The sequence below is a fragment of the Narcine bancroftii genome, chromosome 7 (assembly GCF_036971445.1).
Source record: "Narcine bancroftii isolate sNarBan1 chromosome 7, sNarBan1.hap1, whole genome shotgun sequence".
Classification (NCBI taxonomy): domain Eukaryota; kingdom Metazoa; phylum Chordata; class Chondrichthyes; order Torpediniformes; family Narcinidae; genus Narcine; species Narcine bancroftii.
The window spans coordinates 169,866,832-169,889,959 of NC_091475.1; the positions used below are offsets into that span (position 1 = coordinate 169,866,832).

The 23,128-nt window shown below is 40.4% G+C and overlaps 1 protein-coding gene across 2 annotated transcripts in view; it reads right to left on the minus strand.

Annotated features, from left to right (window-relative positions):
- cwf19l2 (CWF19 like cell cycle control factor 2) overlaps positions 1–23,128 on the minus strand; it is a 119,329-nt gene that overhangs the window by 43,215 nt on the left and 52,986 nt on the right. Inside the window, exons 8-10 of one of the 2 annotated variants that reach the window (XM_069891247.1) lie at positions 18,450–19,120; positions 8,922–8,948; positions 570–690 (exon numbers count right to left, since the gene is read on the minus strand). In XM_069891247.1, the coding sequence (XP_069747348.1) occupies positions 570–690; positions 8,922–8,948; positions 18,450–19,120 (819 nt within the window). The remainder of the gene's footprint in view (positions 1–569; positions 691–8,921; positions 8,949–18,449; positions 19,121–23,128) is intronic. The other variant, XM_069891248.1, reaches the window with a different exon arrangement.

Below are 23,128 nucleotides of genomic sequence, written 5' to 3' on the forward strand. Positions count from 1 at the left end.
ATTTCCTTTTTAAAAGTTAACATATTTGACAAACAATGACTAGTCACTGAACATAGATAAGGAAAATTCAAATATTGTTTCAGTCCAAATCCACATTATGGAAGAGATAATATTACAGTACTAATTTTTGATGAGTACGCTAAGCATATGAATGCAGAAAGCTGAAAATGATTCAAGACATGAAAACTATTAAGAGATTGCTGATATGTGCAAGAGTACACAGACAATGTCTCAGAGATGACAAACTAACACAGAAAAAGATACATTTACATTTACAAAATAAACTGCCAAGTTTAATCCATAGTCTCAATAAATAAGTCTTCATTATATGCACATTCTAAAAAAAATTGAAAGATAATAACTCATTAAGGATTTACAAATGAGGTTGATAGCAAAGCTTTTTCATTAAAGACAACACAAACCTTCATTCAATATATAACCCAAAGTGAAATTTGAGAAGGTTTAAAAATAGTTCTGTTAAAATATTTCAATTACTGTGCCATAACCATTTTTACTATTCACAGTCTTGACTTTGTCAATTCAGCTTTACTGACTCCTTTGAAACTTACCATGTTTCCCATCAGCTCTGCTTTGATAACCTTAGCACCTAGTTTATTCATTTCTTCTTCACTGAGGGGCATCATGGATTCTTCAATCAGAGCAGGAGTTTTGCTGGACCCAGCAGCATTACTTCAAGGGAAGAAGAGAAAAGTCCCGTTAAAAAAATGTAAATAATTTTTTTTATCCACTTTCACGAAATACTATTAGAAACATACACCATTGCACAAGGTTTGTTCTCCTTTACAAGCTTATAAGATAAATGTTTTGCTTTATTAATGAATCATACACTAAAACACTATCATGTACTTTAAAGATTTTTTGCTTTTTTCCGAAGGTCAGCAATATCACACTGCAAATACTGACAAATAACTCTAATAAATGATGATCAGGTAACTGTTCTTAAACTTAGAGGTGTTAGTCTTCTTCAGGTTCTGTACCTTCTACTCAACAGTAGCAGACTGCTAGGGGTGAGAATAGGTTGTGATCAGGGTAATGCGAGTTCTTTAGGATGTAGGCTGCCGTTTTGAGGAGGAATTTCACACAGATGCATTCAATGGATGCATCTATGTGAAATGCTGGACCTGGATAGTTATCTTCTGGAGCCTTCTGCATCCCTGGACAGTCAAATTCCCTCATCAGGCTGCAAAGCAACCAAGTCAGTATACTTTCCATATTGCATCTGTAGAAGTTTGAGAGAGTATTCAATGACATTCCAAATCTCCTCAGACTCTGAGAAAGTAGAGGCACTGATGTGCCTTCTTCACAGTTGCCTTGATGTGCAGGCTCCATGGGAGGTCTACAGAAATATGAAGTCCCAGGAACCTGAAGGATCTAATCCTAACCACTTCCGTTTTTTCAATGCTGGACATGTGTGTGGTCTCTCCGCCTCTTCCAAAAAAGCAGGTAATGTCCACTGATGTTAGGTGAGATTATAATGAGAGATCATGGGTTGGGGGTGAATGGGAAAATATTTAAAGGGAACACAATGGGGAACTTCTTCATAAAGAGTGATGGAAGTGTGGAACAAGTTGCCATTTGAAGAGGCTCAATTTTGACATTTAAGACCAATGGATGGAAGGGGTATGGTCTGGGTGCAGATCAGTTAGATTAGGCAGAAAAAAATCACTCAGAACAGATTTGAATAGCCAAAGTGCCTGTTTCAGTGCTGTAGTGTTGTATGGTTCTAAAATGAACAATAAGCTCCTTGGACTTAGTTACATTGAGAGCAAGATTGTTGTCGGGCATCACCTAACCAGATTTTTTCTTTGAATATTTTACTTTGATTTTTTTCAAAAATATATATAATAAAATCTTCACTATCACACTATATTAAACTATTTATTTCAAACAACAAAAACAAAACAGTCCCTCCCTCCCTCTTTCCATACATACAGATCTTCACACTGTCAGAGACTACATTTCTTTTAAATATATAGAATACAACTGGGGGAATCACATTTGGGTATGTCTAATAGTAACATATATAGTCCTTTTTCTATTACTGTATTTCGACCCTTATATGGTCTAGGTATGGCTGCTAGATCTTTACAAAAGTGTCATATTTATTCTTTAAATTATGTGCTGTAAGTTGAGGGGAGTTGGACTTCAAAGTGATTACAATACATTTTTTTTTGCTACAGCCAGTGCTATTTTTATAAATGAGATTATATATTTATTCAATTTGTTGCTTAGTTCTATAAAATTATCTAGTAGATATAGCTCCAGGCCATCCATGAAGGCCACTCCTGTTATCCTGGTTAATTTTTCTGCGATATCTTGCCAAAATGGCCTCACCTTCATGCATGACCATGTAGCATGTAGAAAAGTTCCTGTCTCAGTCCCACATCTGAAACACATCTCTGATATTTCTGCTTTTGATCTATGTAACTTCCATGGGGTAAGATATAATTGGTGTACAAAAATTATATTGAATCAATCCATATCTTGCATTTATAATTGATGTCATGTTGTCCTTACAAAAATATGACCAGCTTCTTTCTGAAATCACACCCAAGCCTGACTCTCATCTTTCACTTAACCTCCATAACCCTGGTTTTGCACTTTCGCTGAGAGCATAGTGTATTTTTGTTATAAATTTGGATGCATTTCCCATCCAGACCATTTGTTCCATTTCACTAATTTCAGGTGGGATCAATGTTGGTATCCATCTTTTTCTTAAGAACATTCTAAGCAGGAGAAAACAAAAGAAAGTCCCCTTGGCCACTCCATATTTGTGTTTTAGTTGTTTGAAGGACATGCGAGTTCCTTAAGTATAGCAGTTTTTACTATATCTTATACCTTTGTCTTACCATATTCTATTGCCTATATTCAAAGAAAATAACACATTTTACACAATGGTGGTTTTATTGATATCCCTTCTTTTTTTCGTATACATTGCTAAGAGCCCAGAGGACCCCCAAACCCAGCAGCAAGACAAATTATTACTTAAACAAAAGTTGCTTTTAATTATCTTTAAACATGAAAACAGGATCAAACTTTAACTTATTACTATTAACTTACTTAACCTAACTTAACCCCCTTCTAAGTGCACGTGTATGTAATGTGTATACAAGTTCAGAAAAGTTCTTTGATTTATTGTCCATTCTCACTTCTCACTCCTCCAAGTTCAATGGTTGCAGGCAATTCTTATACTGTGCACAGAATTTAACATTTATGAATTTCACCAGCTTTGGTGCTTGAAAGGTATATGGTTACCGCTCAGGAAGGTTCTTGTCAGTTTTCAGAGAGAGATTTGTGGCTCGTTGTATACCCACAACTGATCCCTTTTGATCAGCCACTTCAGGGTCTCGCTGAAGAAACTTGTCCCATCAGGGTTTTCCAGATGATAAGCTTTTTCTTTCAGGTCACAGCCACCCATCTCCTCTTGTATTCACTACAAGGGCTTTGACCAGACTGAACTAAGGACTCATAACCCATCTTCAAATTGGGGGTTTTCTACAAGCTTACCAGCTTGTCATGTTCAAGTCCCAGCTTCTGCTGCTGAACAACTGAATTCTCTCTCCTTTTAAGAAAGCTACATGACCCTCTTACAACAGCACTCAGACAGATTGCGGCACAGGACCCAATCTTATGAGTTCGTTCATCTGTTGCTTTCCAAAACAGTAATCCACAGCCTGTCCAATTAACACCTACTATGAAATCCTTATAGGCATTCTTCAAAGTTTGTGCAAAGGCACCCGGAGCCTGAACTGTCTGGCTTGAGCAGAGCGCTGGCATTTTAAATGAGATCTGTTTTGAAGAGTTTGTATGTGACCTATGTCAGAAATAAAACTTCTCACACATGAGTCTCTTTAAAACTGATGACACGACAAGCTTTATTTACAAGTCTGCAGAGTTGGACTCAACTGGCTTCTCACCAGTTAAGCCCCGATACATACAGTGCATTGATTTTTATACCCTTGTTGTTTGCCCTTCCCCTTCTTATTAATACTGTTTTAATTGGTTAGTATTGCAAAAGCATTCTAAGTACAACTGCATTTTTAATGATCACGTTCGTTACGTACACTGCGAACTCTACATACACTAAATTCTGTTTCTCACCCTTCTTATCAATCTTTTGTCTCCTGCATGTCTCTCACTATGACCATGAAAAGATATGTTTAAAAAAACATATCCAGCTGAACTTTTTGTCCTTGGCTGCTAGTAAGCTCCCTGTCCGTTCTGGCTTCCCTTTTTATGATTAATCATCACATTTTAACTTAAGCCATTTTAACCTAAATTCTCTATCTCTAACAACCTACACTAAAAAACCTGCCACAATTTATCTCCTTTAAAACATATCTATATACAATAAAAAAAAACAATCTGTCACAACACTCATTAATTTATTACCACATTCTGACCATATGTATTAGTATGGGATTATCTGTATTTTTTTTCTAGAGATTTGACACTCCATTTATAGATAAAACATTCTTCCATATGTTTCTAGTGTTCCTTGCAATTTTTCCAAAGATTTAGCCAGGTCTGATAGGTATAGTAGCACATCATAGACAAATAGACTAATTTTGTGTTCTTCTTGTCCAACTTTGAAGCCCTTTATATCCAGATCCCTTCTTATTATCTCCGCTAGATGTTCAATCACTAAAATAAAAATCACTGGGGACAGGGCGCATCCCTGTCTACTCAATTTACCCAAGGGGATTATTGGTTAGAATTTTAGCTTGTGGTTTATGATATAAAATTGTAATCCAGTTTATAAATGTTCTGCATATGCCAAATTTTTCCAGTGATTTAAATAGAAAGGACTATTCCAAACAGTCAAATGCTTTTTCTGCATCCAGGGAAACTGTAATACTTGGATTTCGCTCAAATTTTGCAATGTGTATTATATAAAATAATATTCCTAGATTATTTAAGGAATGTCTCCCTTTAACAAATCCTACCTGATCTGTATGCATCAATTTTGGTAGATATTGTCATAATCCATTAGTCAATGCTTTTGCTAATATCTTATAATCCGCATTTAGCAGAGTCAAACATTTTAATGGGTCCTTTTCTTTGGTAACACTGTAATAATTGCAGTTGAGAATGATTCCGGGAGTTTCTACTGCTTGGTCCAGAACACCCATTAACAGGGGCATTAATAATTCTTTGAATTGTCTACAAGATGCAGGTGAGAATCCATCTTTCCCCAGTGATTTATTAACCTGTAGGTATCATGGGCCTTTTCAATATCTTCTCTTGAAAAGGGAGTATCTCATTCTATCTTTTCTCTAAGAGTTTTGGAAGTTCAACCTTCGACAAAAATTCTTCCATTTCATTCCTGTCTCCTAGTAATTCTAATTTGTATAATTCAATCCAATATTGCCTAAAGATGTCATTGATTTCCTTTTGTTTATATGCTAGAGTATCTGTCTGCTTTAATTTGCCAAGATAGGACTTTATGTGCCCATTCACCCAATTCATAATATTGTTGTTTAGTTTTTAATATAGCTTTTTCTGTTGTATTGTATTATATCTTAGCATTTTATTCTCCAGTAGTCTATATTCTTCTTGTAGTGATGTTCTTTGATATTTGGCAAAATATTTCTATCTGTCTCTATAAATGCAGAAGTCTGTTCTTTTAAGTAGCGTGATACTGAGATGCCATCTGTATGCATTTTTTTGCTTTTCCATTATTGTAATAGTTAATGTTAGCAGTGGGTGACATAGCGGTGGCAAATACCTTGCTAGGTATTTTGATTTTAACACTATTTTTTTAACTGGGCAGACATTAAAAATTAATCAATCCTTCTATTTGAATTGTGCACCCTTGTTTAAAAGGAGTAGTCTTTCTGTAGTATTTAATTGCCTCCAGATATCGATGAGATTTAGATCCTTCATGTACGAAATTGTGTTTTTTGCCACTTTCGCCCTCATTACTATTCTTGCAGATTTATCTAGTATTGGGTCCAAGCAAAAATTAAAATATCCTCTGACCAATATATTATGTCTTCCCTCTGCTGTTTTTAAGATGTCCTTTATAAAGGCTTCATTGTAATAATTTGGGACATAAATATTCATAAATGTCCATGCTTCTCCATAAATTTTACAATGAGCCATTACATACCTTCTGGCTTGGTCAATCGATGCATCTTCTATTAATACTGGTGTATTTTTATTAATTAGAATTGCTATCCCTCTTGCCTTTGAACTAAAGGAAGATTATATTATTTGTTCCACCCATCCTCTCTTTATCATGTTCCAATTTGGTAAGATGTATATCCTGCAAAAAGATTATATCCGTTTTCCATTTCTTTAGGTATGCCAAGACTTTTTTCCTTTCACCAGCTTGTTAATATTGAGACTAATAAATTTAATTGTTTTATCCATACCATTTGTCAAACACATATTGTATAACAATATCATCTTTCCAATTTTTAAAATATTGTATAATTTCCCTTTTAAGAAACATTTCGCCTAAAAGTAACATAAACATTTCCCCTTTAAGAAACACACACATCCCTAGCTCTGATGGTGATGTAAACAATAGAACCCGGAAGCCCACGGAATCTTCCGAAGAAGAACCCCTCCTTTAGCGCCATATTTTAAAACCTCTCTTTTCCCGATGCCATTTTCCCTCTTAAATCTGGGTTCTCACCTTGCCACCTTTTTTTTAACCACCTTCCTTTCTTTCCAGTGTTCTTCATTAATTAATACTACATGATTTTTCTTTTAGTATCAAAAATAAGATGGCTCAATGCTACAAAATAGAAAAGATTCATCCTTCAGTTGGTCCCATTCCAAAATGGTCTTTTTGATTTTTTAAAATCTGGTAGCTCAAATCTCTTCACAACTTTCATAAAAACTCTTCCACTTCTTTATTCATGAAAATTTGTCGATTACCTTCTGGGACATCAACCTTCAGCATCATTGGGTAAAGCATTGAATATTTTAAGTTTTTGGATCATACTTGTCTCTTTACCTCATCAAATTCTTTTCTTGGTTTGACCAATGCAGTGCTAAAATCCTGAAAAAAATTTACTTTTTCATTGTCCACCACTAATGGGCCACTGTTATTTTTTTAATATTTGTATGCTGCTCCCAAGATCGCATCCCACTCCCAGTAACTTAAAAGTCTTACCAGGATTGGTCATGCTCACTGATTCTTCTGAGTCCTAGGGCCTGGTGAGCCCTTTCAATTTGCTTTTAACTTGTTTTGTCCCAGCATTGGTGGGATCCATGTCTCAAAGAAGCTCACTGGGTCTTTCCCCTCGATTCCTTCTCTCAGTCCATTGTTGCATCTGCTGAAATTTTCCATATAATTGATCTTGTCCATCATTTCTTTTCTGTCTGTGTCCCTTGTTTTTGTTTTTTCTTCTAGAGCCTTTAGCCTGCCTTTCATTTAGTCCAGCTCAGCCTCCACTTGAGACATTTGGTCTGTTAAATCTTCCATGATTTCTTTAATCTCCGTAATCATTTCCAATGTCTCTTATCGGTGATTCAATGCTCGTAAAACAAGTACACAACATGTTCATCATATTCAGAATGTTGGCTATTTCTTGGGCTGACCCCCCCCCCAGCTCTACTGTGCTTAGCCGGTCCCAAACTCCCTCCTGTGCCGCTCCTCATTGTGCTTTCCTAGCTGAGCTGTTGCTTCTTCACTTTTTGTTTTTGGTTGCCTTGGTCGTTTAGTACTAGTTTTATCCATTTTTGACAATGAAATCCTGATTTTTGAGCTCTGAAACCATCTTCATGGAGAGCTCTTTCAAAACACAATCTGCTCAGATCCTCTGCATAGCCACGCACCCACATAATCAGATTCTTGACCTCCATTCTGCATTCTGACTCATAATTTCTAGTTATTTGGAAACAAACAGTGCTATTGTCAGCAAAATTGTAGATTGAGTTGGAGCGAGCTTGGCTACACAGTCATGAGTGTATGTGGAATAAGAGTAGGGGACTAAGTACACTGCTTAATAATTATCAAGTCTCCACCCATTATAACAACTTAGTGTTTTGTACAAGCCTTCATTCAACACATTTATTAGCAGCAACTTTATTCCATTATTTCCTGCTACTCCCCTTTAAAATCAGAATCTCCTATTCCAGAGGGTGTCATCAGCTCTGACAAGCAGACTGGAGGATGCTACAGCAACTGAGAATAAAATAGCAGTGTTCAAAGCAATTAACTTATACTGAATCGAATGCATTAACCATTCAATTCTATAAAGTATCACTCTCAAATCATCTATTTTATTATAATGGAGACTGACAGGTTGGCAAATTAAATTTATATTCCTATTATGACCTCAACAGACTCTTTGATTAAAGTCAAGTACACTTTGTCAAGTTGACCATAACAGGAAGGTTGATTCAATATTAGCTAAGAGAAAATATGTTAAATTATTCTTAAATTGTGAGGAAAAAAGATCAGATCTGCTTTTTCATAATTCTATCATGCAAGAGAATGGTTGTAAAGTAAAAGAATGTTGTTGACATTTATATGTTTACATAGCCATTCCAAATATTTAATGAATAAATAGAATTTTGAGAATAAAATAACCACAGCAGAGTGAAACTTGCCATCAATCTACTATGCATTGGTGAGAATAAACTGCCAATGCTTGGAAGTCATATAGGTAATAAATGAATATAAAGCATAAAACTGATTCAGTGCAATGAAAAAAATTGAAATTTAAAAAGATATGGAACATAATCTAGGTACAATTAAAACCACACAATTAGCAACTTAGGTGAGACAGAATTCTAAGGAAAGAAAGGAAGAGTTAATGTTTCAGATTAATGAGTTTTTATCAAATTTTCAAAATAAAGAAAATCAGAATGGTCTGGAATTATTTTTTTAAGATTTAATATGCTTCAAATATGATAAAAAATGTTTACATATAACGACTTACTAGGTTTTTCTTGCTTTTGCTGCAAATCTAGATAAATGAAAAGTGATTAATTTCCATTCTGCTATTATCACAGTATTCCAAAGAATACCTTCTAAGTAAACATTTAAATGTTATAAAATGATCGGATTCTTCAGTAGTAATTTACTTGAACAGCCCACAAACAAAGCCTATAAATGTTAAGAAAGATGCAGTTCAAATATCTAGTATGATGGCAATATCTTAAAGATTAAAAATTGCTATTTATAGGAAAGGGTCTTTATTTTTGACATTCTGATATTGTACATTTAGGTAAAAAATGTACTCAATGAGAGCTCCATTTGCTCCAATTCTTGGCACCATACTTGAACTTGCCTCTCACCACACACCAGTCCACATTTCTAACTCTGGCACACGCTGGCGATGGATGCAGAAATGCAAGTCAGCTGCCTACGCAGATCAAGGGTTAAGCATTTAGGGTATGCAATAGCTTCGAAATACATACATAAGTCTGTTGTGTCTGTGGCAGGAGGCCTGTATGTGACATGGCTCAGGAGCTGATGACCAGGTTGTTTTTTTTAAATATTTTACTTAAGAATTTTAAAAACCACATCCATGCTTACATAGTCAATAAAACTAAATAAAAAATTAAGTACAAATGTGGTATATAAAAAAACCTCATCCCTCCAACCAACCCTTCCCTAAAGTATCAAAGAAAAGAAAGAAAAAGGTTAGGAGAATGTCAAAAGAAATACAAGTCTCAATTCAAATAGTAACGGAACTGAGGGTTACCAACGGGGTGGCTTTCAGAGTCTTTCAAATTTTCAAACCAACATACTGTAAATATGGGATCCATATTTTCAATAATATTTATTATATAAATTATGTTATTTTCTCGTGCAACACAAGAACGTAATTTAACATGTCATATTTCTATCCCTAAGTCCATATTTGATTTCCAAGTAATGACTATTATGACAGAGTATATAGATATGTTTTTGGGAGATAAATTGGGAAAGGTTTGTTAGAGTAGGTCACATACAAAACAGATCTTGTTTGAAATATTGGAGCTCTGCTAATGCTAGAGATATCAGGTACTCACAGCTTTTGCAAGAGCTTTGGAGAGTGCTCAAGAGACCACTAATGGATTGTTGTTTACAAAAGGCAACAGATGAAAGAGTTTGTCGGAGCCATTTCTGTCTGGAGCTGTTGTAAGAGGGTCATGTGGTTTTGCAAGCAGAGAGAGCAAAACAGACTTTTCTCTCTCTGTGAGAGGAGGGGGAGGGAGGGAGAGAGAGAGAGAGAGAGACACACACACACACACACACACACACACATACACAGAGAGATCACTTGTACAGTGTTACAGCCAGCAGAAGCATCTGGGACTGGAACAGGAAAAGCTGGCAAGCTTGTGGAAAGCCATTTGGAAGACAGCCTGGTCAAAGCCATTGTGGTTCATGCAAGAGGAGAGGACTGGAATAAGAGAAACAAAATGGAATTCTGTGGTGACCTGAAAGAAAGAGGTCATTATCTGAAGAACTCTGAAGGGGCAAGTTTTGTCAGCAATACACTGAAGTAGCTGATTAAAAAGGAACAACAAATCGCTCTCTCAGAACTGACAAGAACCTTCCTGAGTGGTAACCTTTCAAGCACCAAAGATTGGTGAACTTCAAAAATGTTAAATTCTGTGCGCAGTATAAGAATTGCCTGCCACTAGTGAACTTGGAGGAATGAGAAGTGAGATTGGACTGTGAATTAAAGAACTTTTCTGAACTTACACACACATTACATACACGTGCACTTCGAATTAAAAGGGTTAGAGGTAAGAGGTTAGGTTAAGTAAGTCAATAGAGATGTTAAAGTTTGATTCTATTTTCATGTTTAAAGATAATTAAAAGCAACCTTTGTAATATTGTCTTGGTGAATATCTACTGCTGCTGGGTTTTGGGGTCCTCTGGGCTTGTAACACTATGTACTTCCTAGAAACAGCTAAAGCTAATCATAAAAATTCAATTTGATACATTAAATTTGATAATTAGGACTAACCATTTTAATATTACCCAACAAAAATCCTGTGGGAGTTTTACCCCTAATATTTTCTCCAAAAGTTTTTTTTTAAACCTCTAACCAAGAAAGCTTTACTCTAGGACACTCCCAAGTAGAATGCAAAAACAAACCAATTTCCTGATCACATCTAAAACATAAATCTGATAATGCTGGATTCAATTTTTAAAAAAATTTTTGAGGAGTTAAATATAATTGATGTAGAAAATTATATTGAACCAGTCTATACCTGATATTAATAACTTTCATCATATTTTCCCTTACATAATTGCATCCAATCATTTTCATCTATTCGTCCATTTAAAATCAACCTCCCATCTTAATCTTGATTTATGAATTCCTAACTTAGGATCTGCTTTTTGAAGTAATATATACATCTCCAAAATAAACTTATACCACCCTTACGTATCAATAATTCTAATTCATTCTGTTTAGGTGGTATCAAATTATGACCATGATTGATTTTCTCCAGAAAACACTAAGTGTGGCTGGGTATCAAAAGGAAATTTTATATCCCTTTTTCCAAAGCACAGATTTCGCAGGATGAAACTCCTTTCTTCTTTTCACAAATAACATGTTTAAATTTGCATTAAAAAACCTTATTTATTTGCCACTGTTAATGGACCTTGCAATTCTCAGGCATTTTGCACCGCCACTCTTAATATCTTTTTTAAAATCTTGATAACATAAACATCTAATCAAAATCAAGTGTGATGCTTGTCCCAGGAATGGCTTCTTTCTATTATCCCTATGTGCACTATCTAGTTGAAGTCCACTTGGAAAGCTTTCAGGACCCAGAATTTCTGGAATCCACTTTTGAAAAAAATTACACTGGATTAGAGCCCTCAAAATCTTCAAAGAATCCGACCATCTTTACATCATTCCTGCAACTATGATTTTCCAATACAACATCTTTTGTAAAAGTTCTTTCCTTTGCACATCCCAAGCTATGAAAGAATATTCCATTTTAATAACTATCTTTACATTGCTCTACTTCATAACGATAATCTTGAAGATCATCTTGAATTTTTTGGATGAATTTTAACTTTATCAACTTTAGCTTCAGTATATTTTACCATTTTTTCTTTAATATTTTTAATTTCACTCTTAACATATTCAAATCCATAATTGTACATTAATTGTATTTAGTTGATAATTATAGAGGCATGTTCATATCTTAAGTTCTGGCTTCAGGATATTTCAATTGTATTGCTTCAATCCCTTGAATCAGTTGGGCTTCATCTTTTTCATATTCTGCTCCTGCTTCCTCCCATTCTTCACAAACTCTTTCTTTCTTCTCTTTGTCTTGATCTTCATCATTTTGTGCCTCTGAATCACTGGCAGATATTCCTGATTCAACATCTAGTTAAATCAACGGCTGAGTCTGACTAGCAACGTTAATAACCACAGCCTTAATCGATTCAGCTGTTCCCCATAGGGAAACAGGTTGCTCTGTTGTGTGTATGTGGAGACTTTTGCACATACGCAGTTGTTCCTGTGACTTCTGCAGTTCAATTGTCTTCTTCTGGACTCCAGCACCATCTTCGCCAGCTCCCTGGAGAGATGACACTGGAGTCTTATGAATCCTTGTCATGGCATCAAGAGTTGCTCTTGGAATAGGAGGAATTTGAGCTTGAGGCTCCATTGTTAAGGTAGGCCCAACTTCTTCAGTTGAACTAACCTCCTTAGCAACTTTTTTTTGGTCATTTGAATCTTTCCTTGCAGCCATTGTAGTATATTGATTGGTAAGTAGATCGAAGTTTTTAAATTTAAGAAAATTTTTTTAATATTATTTCTAGTCGGGTTTTAGTTCTGCTTGGAGAGACATATTTTCATGTCTCCAATGCCAGTGAGGAAGTAAAGGGTCAAAAGTAAGTAGTTCAGATGTATGCAAGTAAGAGCATAGCTAGATTTTGCAGCATGGTAAGAAGGAAAAAAGGACTATTCAGCACAAAGACAAAACAGCTTGAGCAATGTTTGATAAGAGGCTGCCAGTTGCAATCCTATGCAAGCTTTGTATTGGCTTAATTATATCTTGATAAACTTTGAATGGGCCAATGTTGAAAATGCCTCTGTAAAAAAATAGAATAAAAAAATGACCATTCTTGTATGTTCGGGGGGGGGGGCTCTCTACTTGTTGACTCCAGAGAGATGTCTCTGTAGTACAGGTAGAGACAAGTAGAAACTGCCATTTCTGCTCCAAAATAAATTAGCCTGACCAGGACGAAAGTTTGGGTGTCGTCATTTTGTGTGCTCCACCGACCAAACCGGAATCCACACCACCACAACCCCCTGCCCCGATAATCAGGTTGGAAGCAAAGATGGAGGCTGTTGGCAAGGGCTTTTGCACCCGAGTACATAGTGTCACAGAGTTCTGTGTTGTGTATTGGCCTATGTGTTGTGTGATTTTGTGTTGAAAAGTGATAGTTTGACTTAGAGAGCCAAGGTGAAGGTGGACTGCTGAGAGAGTGGGAGATGGACTGAGCATATGCAGAAAATGATCTAAAATTTCTGGACTTGAATCTTGAATGATAAACCCCCACTGGGGGTGCTGTGGAGTGGAAGAAGGCCCAGAGCATGAGGCATTGTCTGGAAGACAGTTTAGAATGTTGGGATTTCAAAAAGGGATGAACATTCAGAAGGCAGCCAGAAGGATCCGGACCAAGCCATTGTTCCTCTCTCTGCAAAACTTCGAATTTTGTGCTCACTCTCTCTCTCTCACACACACAAAGATCCTTTGCCTTCAATTTACCAAACAAACTGAATTTTGTTTATGATCTTTGCTTCGGTTGAGATCGAAGATTTGTGAGTTTTGTGTCTAAGTTTTTTTTCTGTGGGCTGATTGGAAATATAACTTGGACTTTAATTACATATGTTATATTTAGGCTGGGGAATTTATTAGTTTTACACTGTTATAAACATTTGCATAGTAACCAGTGGGCATTGTTATAAAAGGGGGGGATTTTGAATTAAAGTTTGAAGGTGAATTTTGTTAATAAAGTAATTGTTCATCTTTACCCCTGTGTGATATGCCTTCTTTGTGGTTGCTGGTTGGATCTTGTAAAAATAGATTCACACGTGTTTGTCTGTGTGCATGCAAGTGAACCAGTGCAGATCAGATTGCATTTTAAGTGTAAGTATTAATGCTTAACGTCAAGCGCTGAAGAGCTGGCTCTGAATGGGCAACTAAAGCGGCATCATCTGCAAAGAGTAGTTCACGGACAAGTTTCTCTTGTGTCTTGGTGTGAGCTTGCAGGCGCCTCAGATTGAAGAGACTGCCATCCGTGCGGTACCGGATGTAAACAGCGTCTTCATTGTTGGGGTCTTTCATGGCTTGGTTCAGCATCATGCTGAAGAAGATTGAAAAGAGGGTTGGTGCGAGAACACAGCCTTGCTTCACGCCATTGTTAATGGAGAAGGGTTCAGAGAGCTCATTGCTGTATCTGACCCGACCTTGTTGGTTTTCGTGCAGTTGGATAATCATGTTGAGGAACTTTGGGGGACATCCGATGCGCTCTAGTATTTGCCAAAGCCCTTTCCTGCTCACGGTGTCGAAGGCTTTGGTGAGGTCAACAAAGGTGATGTAGAGTCCTTTGTTTTGTTCTCTGCACTTTTCTTGGAGCTGTCTGAGGGCAAAGACCATGTCAGTGGTTCCTCTGTTTGCGCGAAAGCCGCACTGTGATTCTGGGAGAATATTCTCAGCGACACTAGGTATTATTCTATTTAGTAGAATCCTAGCGAAGATTTTGCCTGCAATGGAGAGCAACGTGATTCCCCTGTAGTTTGAGCAGTCTGATTTCTCGCCTTTGTTTTTGTACAGGGTGATGATGGTGGCATCACGAAGATCCTGAGGCAGTTTACCTTGGTCCCAACAAAGCTTGAAAAACTCATGCAGTTTGGCATGCAGAGTTTTGCCGCCAGCCTTCCAGACTTCTGGGGGGATTCCATCCATACCTGCTGCTTTGCCACTTTTCAGTTGTTCGATTGCCTTATATGTCTCATCCAGGGTGGGAACCTCATCCAGCTCTAGCCTTAGGGGCTGTTGAGGGAGCTGGAGCAGGGCGGAATCTTGGACTGAGCGGTTGGTACTGAAAAGAGATTGGAAGTGTTCTGACCATCGGTTGAGGATGGAGATCTTGTCGCTGAGGAGGACTTTGCCGTCTGAGCTGCGCAGCGGGCTTTGGACTTGGGGTGAGGGGCCGTACACAGCCTTTAGAGCCTCGTAGAAACCCCTGAAGTCGCCAATGTCCGCGCTGAGCTTTGCGGAAACTGCCAAAATGTTTGGCCTGGAAGTCAGCCTGAAGAAAACTGAGGTCCTCCATCAGCCAGCTCCCCACCATGACTACCAGCCCCCCCACATCTCCATCGGGCACACAAAACTCAAAACGGTCAACCAGTTTACCTATCTCAGCTGCACCATTTCATCAGATGCAAGGATCGACAATGAGATAGACAACAGACTCGCCAAGGCAAATAGCGCCTTTGGAAGACTACACAATAGAGTCTGGAAAAACAACCAACTGAAAAACCTCACAAAGATAAGCGTATACAGAGCCGTTGTCATACCCACACTCCTGTTCGGCTCCGAATCATGGGTCCTCTACCGGCATCACCTACGGCTCCTAGAACGCTTCCACCAGCGTTGTCTCCGCTCCATCCTCAACATCCATTGGAGCGCTCACACCCCTAACGTCGAGGTACTCGAGATGGCAGAGGTCGACAGCATCGAGTCCACGCTGCTGAAGATCCAGCTGCGCTGGATGGGTCACGTCTCCAGAATGGAGGACCATCGCCTTCCCAAGATCGTATTATATGGCGAGCTCTCCACTGGCCACCGTGACAGAGGTGCACCAAAAAAAAGGTACAAGGACTGCCTAAAGAAATCTCTTGGTGCCTGCCACATTGACCACCGCCAGTGGGCTGATAACGCCTCAAACCGTGCATCTTGGCGCCTCACAGTTTGGCGGGCAGCAGCCTCCTTTGAAGAAGACCGCAGAGCCCACCTCACTGACAAAAGGCAAAGGAGGAAAAACCCAACACCCAACCCCAACCAACCAATTTTCCCTTGCAACCGCTGCAATCGTGTCTGCCTGTCCCGCATCGGACTGGTCAGCCACAAACGAGCCTGCAGCTGACGTGGACTTTTTACCCCCTCCATAAATCTTCGTCCGCGAAGCCAAGCCAAAGAAAAAGAATGCTTAAGCAGCAGAGCCCAGAATTTAAGGGCCTTGATTTATTTGGTGTATGCACATGACAAATGATTGAGTGAGATAGGATCATTCATATTCTAATTAAATTTATTCACCAAGAACCAGCATGGACTCAGTGGGCCAAAAGGTCTCCTTGCATATTATTATAAGAAAGATAATAATGATAAACTCACGTGAATAGGGTGGTGAAGAAGGCTTTTAGTATGCTGGCCTTTATCAATCATTGCATGGAATATAGGAGTTGGGAGGTGATGTTGAGACTGTATAAGACGTTGGTGCGGCCTAATTTGGAGTTCTGTGTGCAGTTCTGGTCGCCTATTTATAGGAAGGATATAAACAGAGTGGAGAGAGTGCAGAGAAGGTTTACCAGAATGTTACCTGGGTTTAAGCATCTAGAGCATAGGGAGAGATTGGACAGATTAGGTCTTTATTCTTTGGAGCGTAGAAGGTTGAGAGGGGATTTGATAGAAGTATTTAAGATTATGAAAGGGAAAGACAGAGTGGATGTGGATAGACTATTTCTGTTAGGAGGAGGAAAGATTAAAACAAGAGGACATGAGTTAAGAATTAAGGGGCAGAGGTTTAGAGGTAACATGAGGGGGAACTTCTTTACTCAGAGAGTAGTAGATGTGTGGAATGAGCTTCCGGGAGAAATAGTGGCGGCGGAGTCAATTGTATTATTTAAGAAAAGGTTGGACAGGTATATGGATGAGAAGAAGATGGAGAGTTATGGGCATTGTGCAGGGAGGTGGGACTAGAGAGGGGTGTTTGGTTCGGTGCGGACTAGAAGGGCCTAATGGCCTGTTTCCGTGCTGTAAATTGTTATGTTATGTTATATATCTGCTAATGTATTATCACTTTTGTAAAAACAATCTGTAACTCTTTCTTATAGTGCCTTCCTCCTTGCAATCAATTCCCACCTGATTCAAGGTATACCATATAAATGGAAAGTGAGGTGCTTTGGCTCAGCAGGGCAGTACCATTATTTTACCTTTGCCCAAGTACAAGTCCTTGTCCTTGCTCTGTAACAATCTCACTTTATGCCTTTGCTCTCAACTTGGAATGCATCAGTGCCTCCGAGTTCTGTGGTCACTTTTTACACTTCCTCTCTCAACCTGCCTTATGTTTTGATCACCGCACTACGACACCAACGGGTACCTTGTATGTTCCTGTACTGAGCCACAAATCCAACTGCCAAATTGTCATCAGTCACTTCCTTCCTTCCTAATGTCTCACCTATTCTATTGTCATTGAAACATTATCTATACCTGTTACTTTAAGGAGTAAAAAAAAAAAACACCAAAGCTCATAATGAAGAAAATACTCAAATATGGACATCAATTAAGTATGGACATGGAATTTTAAAAAAATCACAGAACAAGGGATTTTGACGGCATGGTTAATGTGGCGGTTAGCTCAATGCTATGACAGTGCCAGTGACCTGGGTTTAATTCCAGCACTGTTTAAGTTCTTCCCGCATTTGCGTGGGTTTTCTGCAGGCACTCCAGTTTCTTCCTACCCTTCAAAATGCACAGGGGCTTTAGGTTGATTCAGTTCGTGGGCCAGACGGGCCTGTTACCATGTGGTATTCCCAAGTTTATTTCAAAAATTTAAAAAAAAATTAATTTGGCTTACTAAGCCTATTTAGATTCTATGTAGAGAAAACTAGTCATTAATGTCACCACTTGAACCACTAATATTAACGATTCAAATAGCAAAGCTAACATACATATATTACCTGAATGATAATGGTACAAGTGTGGTGGCGCACTCTCTCGTGGCAAACTGGCCCTGCTTGTACTGCCACGTGGTGGGGCAGCCATGAGAAGATAGCGCCATCAGGGGTTCTCCCTTGCCTCATGTTTCCAGCCCAGCACTTGCCCTGGACAGCCGTTAAGACGTCACTACGCACGTGGTGGCCAGGCTCACACTGCCCTTAAAGGGCGCACGCGGGATTTGAATAAAACAGTCGTTGAGAACATCCAATGTGGTGGCTGAGTTTCTTCACTGTAGCTGCCGCTACAGAAGAGCACTTCAGGACCTATTAAAATTATTGTGCATGAGCACACAGGGCTCCACCATAGTGATTATTGTGCATCAGAGTTGAAGTTATTGGTGCAACATATTAGCAGTAATTTTAAATTATTAGAAGAAAATGAAAAAGTTCTAAACCAGTTCTGTAGTCACTAGAATTCTTTCTGGTATATCAAACTATATGACATCAATACAAAACAAATTATGCACTGAAGCGTCCTTGTTTATTAAGTACACATACCTAAAACTTGACTTGTGTTGGCCTTGGGAATCTTCTACTTGAAGAGGACTGTTTTTTCGAGGCTTGGTCTCTGCCCATTCATCTGCTACATTTGGCATTCCTTCATTAGTACTTGCACATCTCTGATGGGGTAGTTGGGCAGGTTGTGGCACTAGGCTTTCCCCGCTATTGGATCTTCTCCACTCTAATACATTATCGTCATCTGGTTTTTGAAAACCATGTCTGTGGAAAGGTTGTGATTCAGAAAGTCGATGAGAACAGCTTGTAAACTTCATATCCCATTTGCTGTTACCACTTCCAAACTCCTCAGGCTTCTTAAATTTAGATTTGGAATAATGAAAGTCATCACTTCCTAAGCTTTTAGCACATTTACTTTTGTCTCTGCATTGATCAGTAATTTCTTGTCTTTCTTTATCTCTTTTCAACTTGAATTGATCCTTGAAATTTCCCACTGTTTTTTCTCTCTCAGCAGTACTGTCACCTTCCCCAAGTCTGTCTTTGCCTCCACCTTGTGCCCTTTCAGAATCAGATTTCTTCTTATCACTCTGATCAGAAGTCCAGTTGTTAGCTTTTTCCCAAGTCTTTCTCCATCTGCTTTCACGGTCTTTTTGACATTTTGAAACTCCAATTTCTTCTGCTGCTTGTAGCTTCTCCTGGAATATTTCCACAGACTAAAGGAGAAAAAGCAAATAAGAAATATTTACCATGAGCAAAATCTTCGATTTGGATTACATTTATAATTTTAATCTAAAATCATAATATTCTGTGATTTAATTATTAACCTGGCCCATTTCCCCAGTTGAACTAGATCTTGTGGTAATCTTATATAACCTTCTTCACTGTCCACAAAAGTACTCATTTTGGCATCATCTGCAAACTTACTCGCCATGTTAACTACTTTGTGATATAATTTTAAATATAACCATCCATTACCATCTTCTGAATTCTTCTACCAAAGCAATTTTGAAACCAATTGGTGAGCTCACCCTACATCCCATATGATTTAACTTCCAGACCAGCCTGCCGTGAAAGCATGACAAAGGTCTTGCTGAATTCCATTCAGACATGTCCACCACCCTTCCTTTGTCAGCACTTTAGTGAAACACAATTAGTAAAACATTATTTCCCATGCACATTGCCATGCTGACTGTTCCTTATCATCCCTGTCTTTCCAAATACCAACAGATCCTGTCCCTCAGAAACTCTTCTTTAACTTTCCCACATCATTGATGTTAGGCTCAACAGCCTGTAGTTCCTTGGCTAATCTTTTCAGCTCTTCTTAAATCTTTCTTTCTTTGGCTTGGCTTCGCGGACGAAGATTTATGGAGGGGGTAAAAAGTCCACGTCAGCTGCAGGCTCGTTTGTGGCTGACAAGTCCGATGCGGGACAGGCAGACACGATTGCAGCGGTTGCAGGGGAAAATTGGTTGGTTGGGGTTGGGTGTTCCAAGACATCACTATTCATAATTCTTTCCCTTCCAAGACCTGAACAGGGTAAATACAAATGAGGTACATTTATTGAAGACCTTGTGCATCTCCTGTGGCTCCACACATAGATGACCACTTTGATCCTTAAGGGAAGCAAAGATGACATCGCGGGATCGTCTCTTCCAATCCAGACTGGAATGGCACATGCACTCTTGCGTCATCGTGACACAAATGCAAGAACACGAGGGGCAGGACCAGAGACAGGCCAATGGTTGCGATGTGGTGCTGGACGCCGTGCTTCAGCACGAGGTGACCGTACTGGCTGTGTGGAGTCTTCACAGAAGCGAGCTGGGTTGACGGCTCATTGGACGTGCCAAGGGGCACTGTCTGGAAAGTCTCTGTGAAATAGTTGTCTGCCCTGGAGGTCCACTAGTAGGGTGTGCCCGCAGGAAATCCATGCCCAACAGAGGTTTGTCCACTGAAGCCAGCGTGAAGGACCACACGAAGGTGGTGTCACCGAAACTGACAGGAATTCGCCTCTTGCCAAATTATTTAATGGTGGTGTGGTTGGCAGTATGCAGGGAAGGACCATGGGGTCTTGTGCGCGTCTCAAGCGCCGTAGGGGATATGACACTTATCTCCGCTCCCGTGTCCACGAAAAACCTGCAGTCTGAGATCCTGGTCCCGATGTGGAGAAGGCCGTTCGGTCGGCCATGGTTGATGGCACCTGCGTTCTGATGCTTCCCAACACTGATGGTAGAAGCACCATTTCAGATTGGGCCTTTCTGTCCTCTGGCGGAGCTTGTTCACATGGTGGACTGGGCTTGGGCATTGTCCTTGGCAGCAGCTGTTTAACGAAGTTGACTTGAGTCTATGGCCTCATGCTTGGAATGGTAGACTATGTCTGCTCGTGCTGCAACCTTGCATGAGCCACTGAAGTTCACATCGGTCAACAGGAGTCTGATGTCTTTGGGCATCTGCTCAAGGAACGCCTGCTCAAACATGAGGCAAGGCTTGTGCCCTTCTGCCAGTGTGAGCACCTCGTCTATGTCGCCTAGGCCGTGCAAGTGTAAAAGTCTGGCGGCTCTCTCACATTGTGAGAGGCCATACGTGCTAATGAGGAAGTTTTTAAGTGCCACGTATTTATCTTCCTCTGGTCGCACCTGGATGAGGTCATCAACCTGTGAGGTGGCTTATGGTCAAGCGAGGTTAATGGTTTGATCTGGAACTGGGCCTCCGCTTGGCCAAACCAAGTGCAAGCCCTGTTTGTGCAGAACATTGGCAGCTTCAACACAACTGCGTCAAAGGCTGCAGGTTCCATTGTGTTGAGTCTTCAGGACACGGAGACTCATCGGGATCACCAGTGTTGCGGGTTGTGCATGAGCATAGCAAAAAGACAGACAACAGGCTGAGAGCTCGAGAAACACAACTATTTTAATTTCAATTCCACGCTGCAGCCTTTAAGCCCGTCTCTAGTCCCGCCTGTTGTGTTCCAGCGCGCTTGCATCATGATGCAGTGCACATTCGTCCTTTTGTTCTGGACAAGAAGAGACAGTCCCGTGACACCATATTAGCCGCGGCTGCCCCACTGACAGCGCATGACAAGTGGGGTCAGTTTGCTGCTGCAAATGTGTGTTGCTACATAACCACCCACCGCACCACCATCCCCACCCCACCCCAAGAACTGGCACCAATGGTCTTGTGATGCATTGAGGGTGAAGTCTGCTGTTTCGGCGTCCGACCCCTATGTACTGGTGGGGGAACCTGTACTGGTTGGGCCACGTCCAGGTGGGCTGGTTTCAAACGGTCCATATGAATAACTCCTCCTTGACCCCAATGTCAAGCGTAAATGTGGACACGTTTCTTTGCAGCACCTTGTAGAGTCCTTCATAAGGGCGCTGAAGGGGAGTCCTGTGCGCGCCCCTTCACACGAATACATACTCACAAGAGGACAAGTCTGGGGGGGGGTAGTTGCAGGGCGGCTGACCATGTCGCGATGGTAGTGCAAGGGAGTCCAATTTGTCTTGCAACCTCTCAAGGATGACTGCGGTGTCAGTGTCCTGATTGGGTGATAGAGGAATGAAATGGCGAGTGACTGCAAGGGGTTCGCCATAGACTAGTTCAGCAGAGGAGGCTCTGAAGTCATCCTTGGGCACTGTGTGTATCCCCAGAACCCAGGGTAGTTCATCTACCCAGTTGGGGTTCTCAAACTGTGCCGTCAGTGCAGATTTGAGGTGGCGATGGAAGCGCTCAACCAGCCTGTTGGCCTGGTGGTGGTAAGCGGTAGTGCGAAGCAGCTAGGTGCCCAGGAGCTTAGAGAGTTCAGTCCACAGGGCAGAGGTGAATTGCACCGCCTAGTCGGTCATAATGTCTACTGAGACACCAAAATGGGAGACCCAGGTGGAGAGGAAAGCCCTGATGCACGTTTCGGAGGAGGCATCCGGAATGGTTATGGCCTCTGGCCAACAAGTGAACCTGTCCACCACTGTAAGCAGGGACCGCAACCCTCGGGAGACTGGCAAGGGCTTGACTATGTCCAGGTGGACATGCTGGAACTGGAGGGTTGGAACGTCAAACTGCTCGACTTGGTGCTTGGTGTGCTGCTGGACCTTGACAGACTGGCAGTCTATGCAGGTTTTCGCTCACTCCGTGAACTGCTTACGTAGGCCGTGCCAAACAAATCTTGCGGACACCAGCCACACTGTTGTGCGGATGGAGGGGAGCGACAAACCGTGGATTATATTGAAAACTGTTCTCCTTCATTGGGCAGGAACCAGAGGCCGGGGTTTGCCTGTGGAGACGTCGCAGAGGAGTGTAATGCCATTGGCGTCAAGTGGGAGATCTTGGAGCTGCAATCCCATAACTACAGTTCTGAAGCTGTGCGTCTCAGGGTTGCCTTGTTGGGCGCAAGCCAGATCATGGTAGTCGATGCCTTGTGCCATTCTGTTGACCGCTGGCCTGGAGAGTGCATTGGTGACAACGTTGTTTCTTCCAGAGAGATGTCTAATAGCATTGGTAAATTCAGAGATGTAGGATAAGTGCCTCTGCTGTCGGGCGAACCACGGGTCAAAGGCTTTCGAGAAGGTGAAAGTGAGCGGCTTGTGATCTGTGTAGACTGTGAGCGACCGCCCCTCCAGGAAGTAGAGGAAATGGCGGAAGGTCAGGTAGAGGGCCAGTAGCTCCCTGCCAAATGCGCCGCACTTCAGTTCAGGCAGTAGCAGGAGGCGACTGAAAAAGGCGAGGTCTCCACAA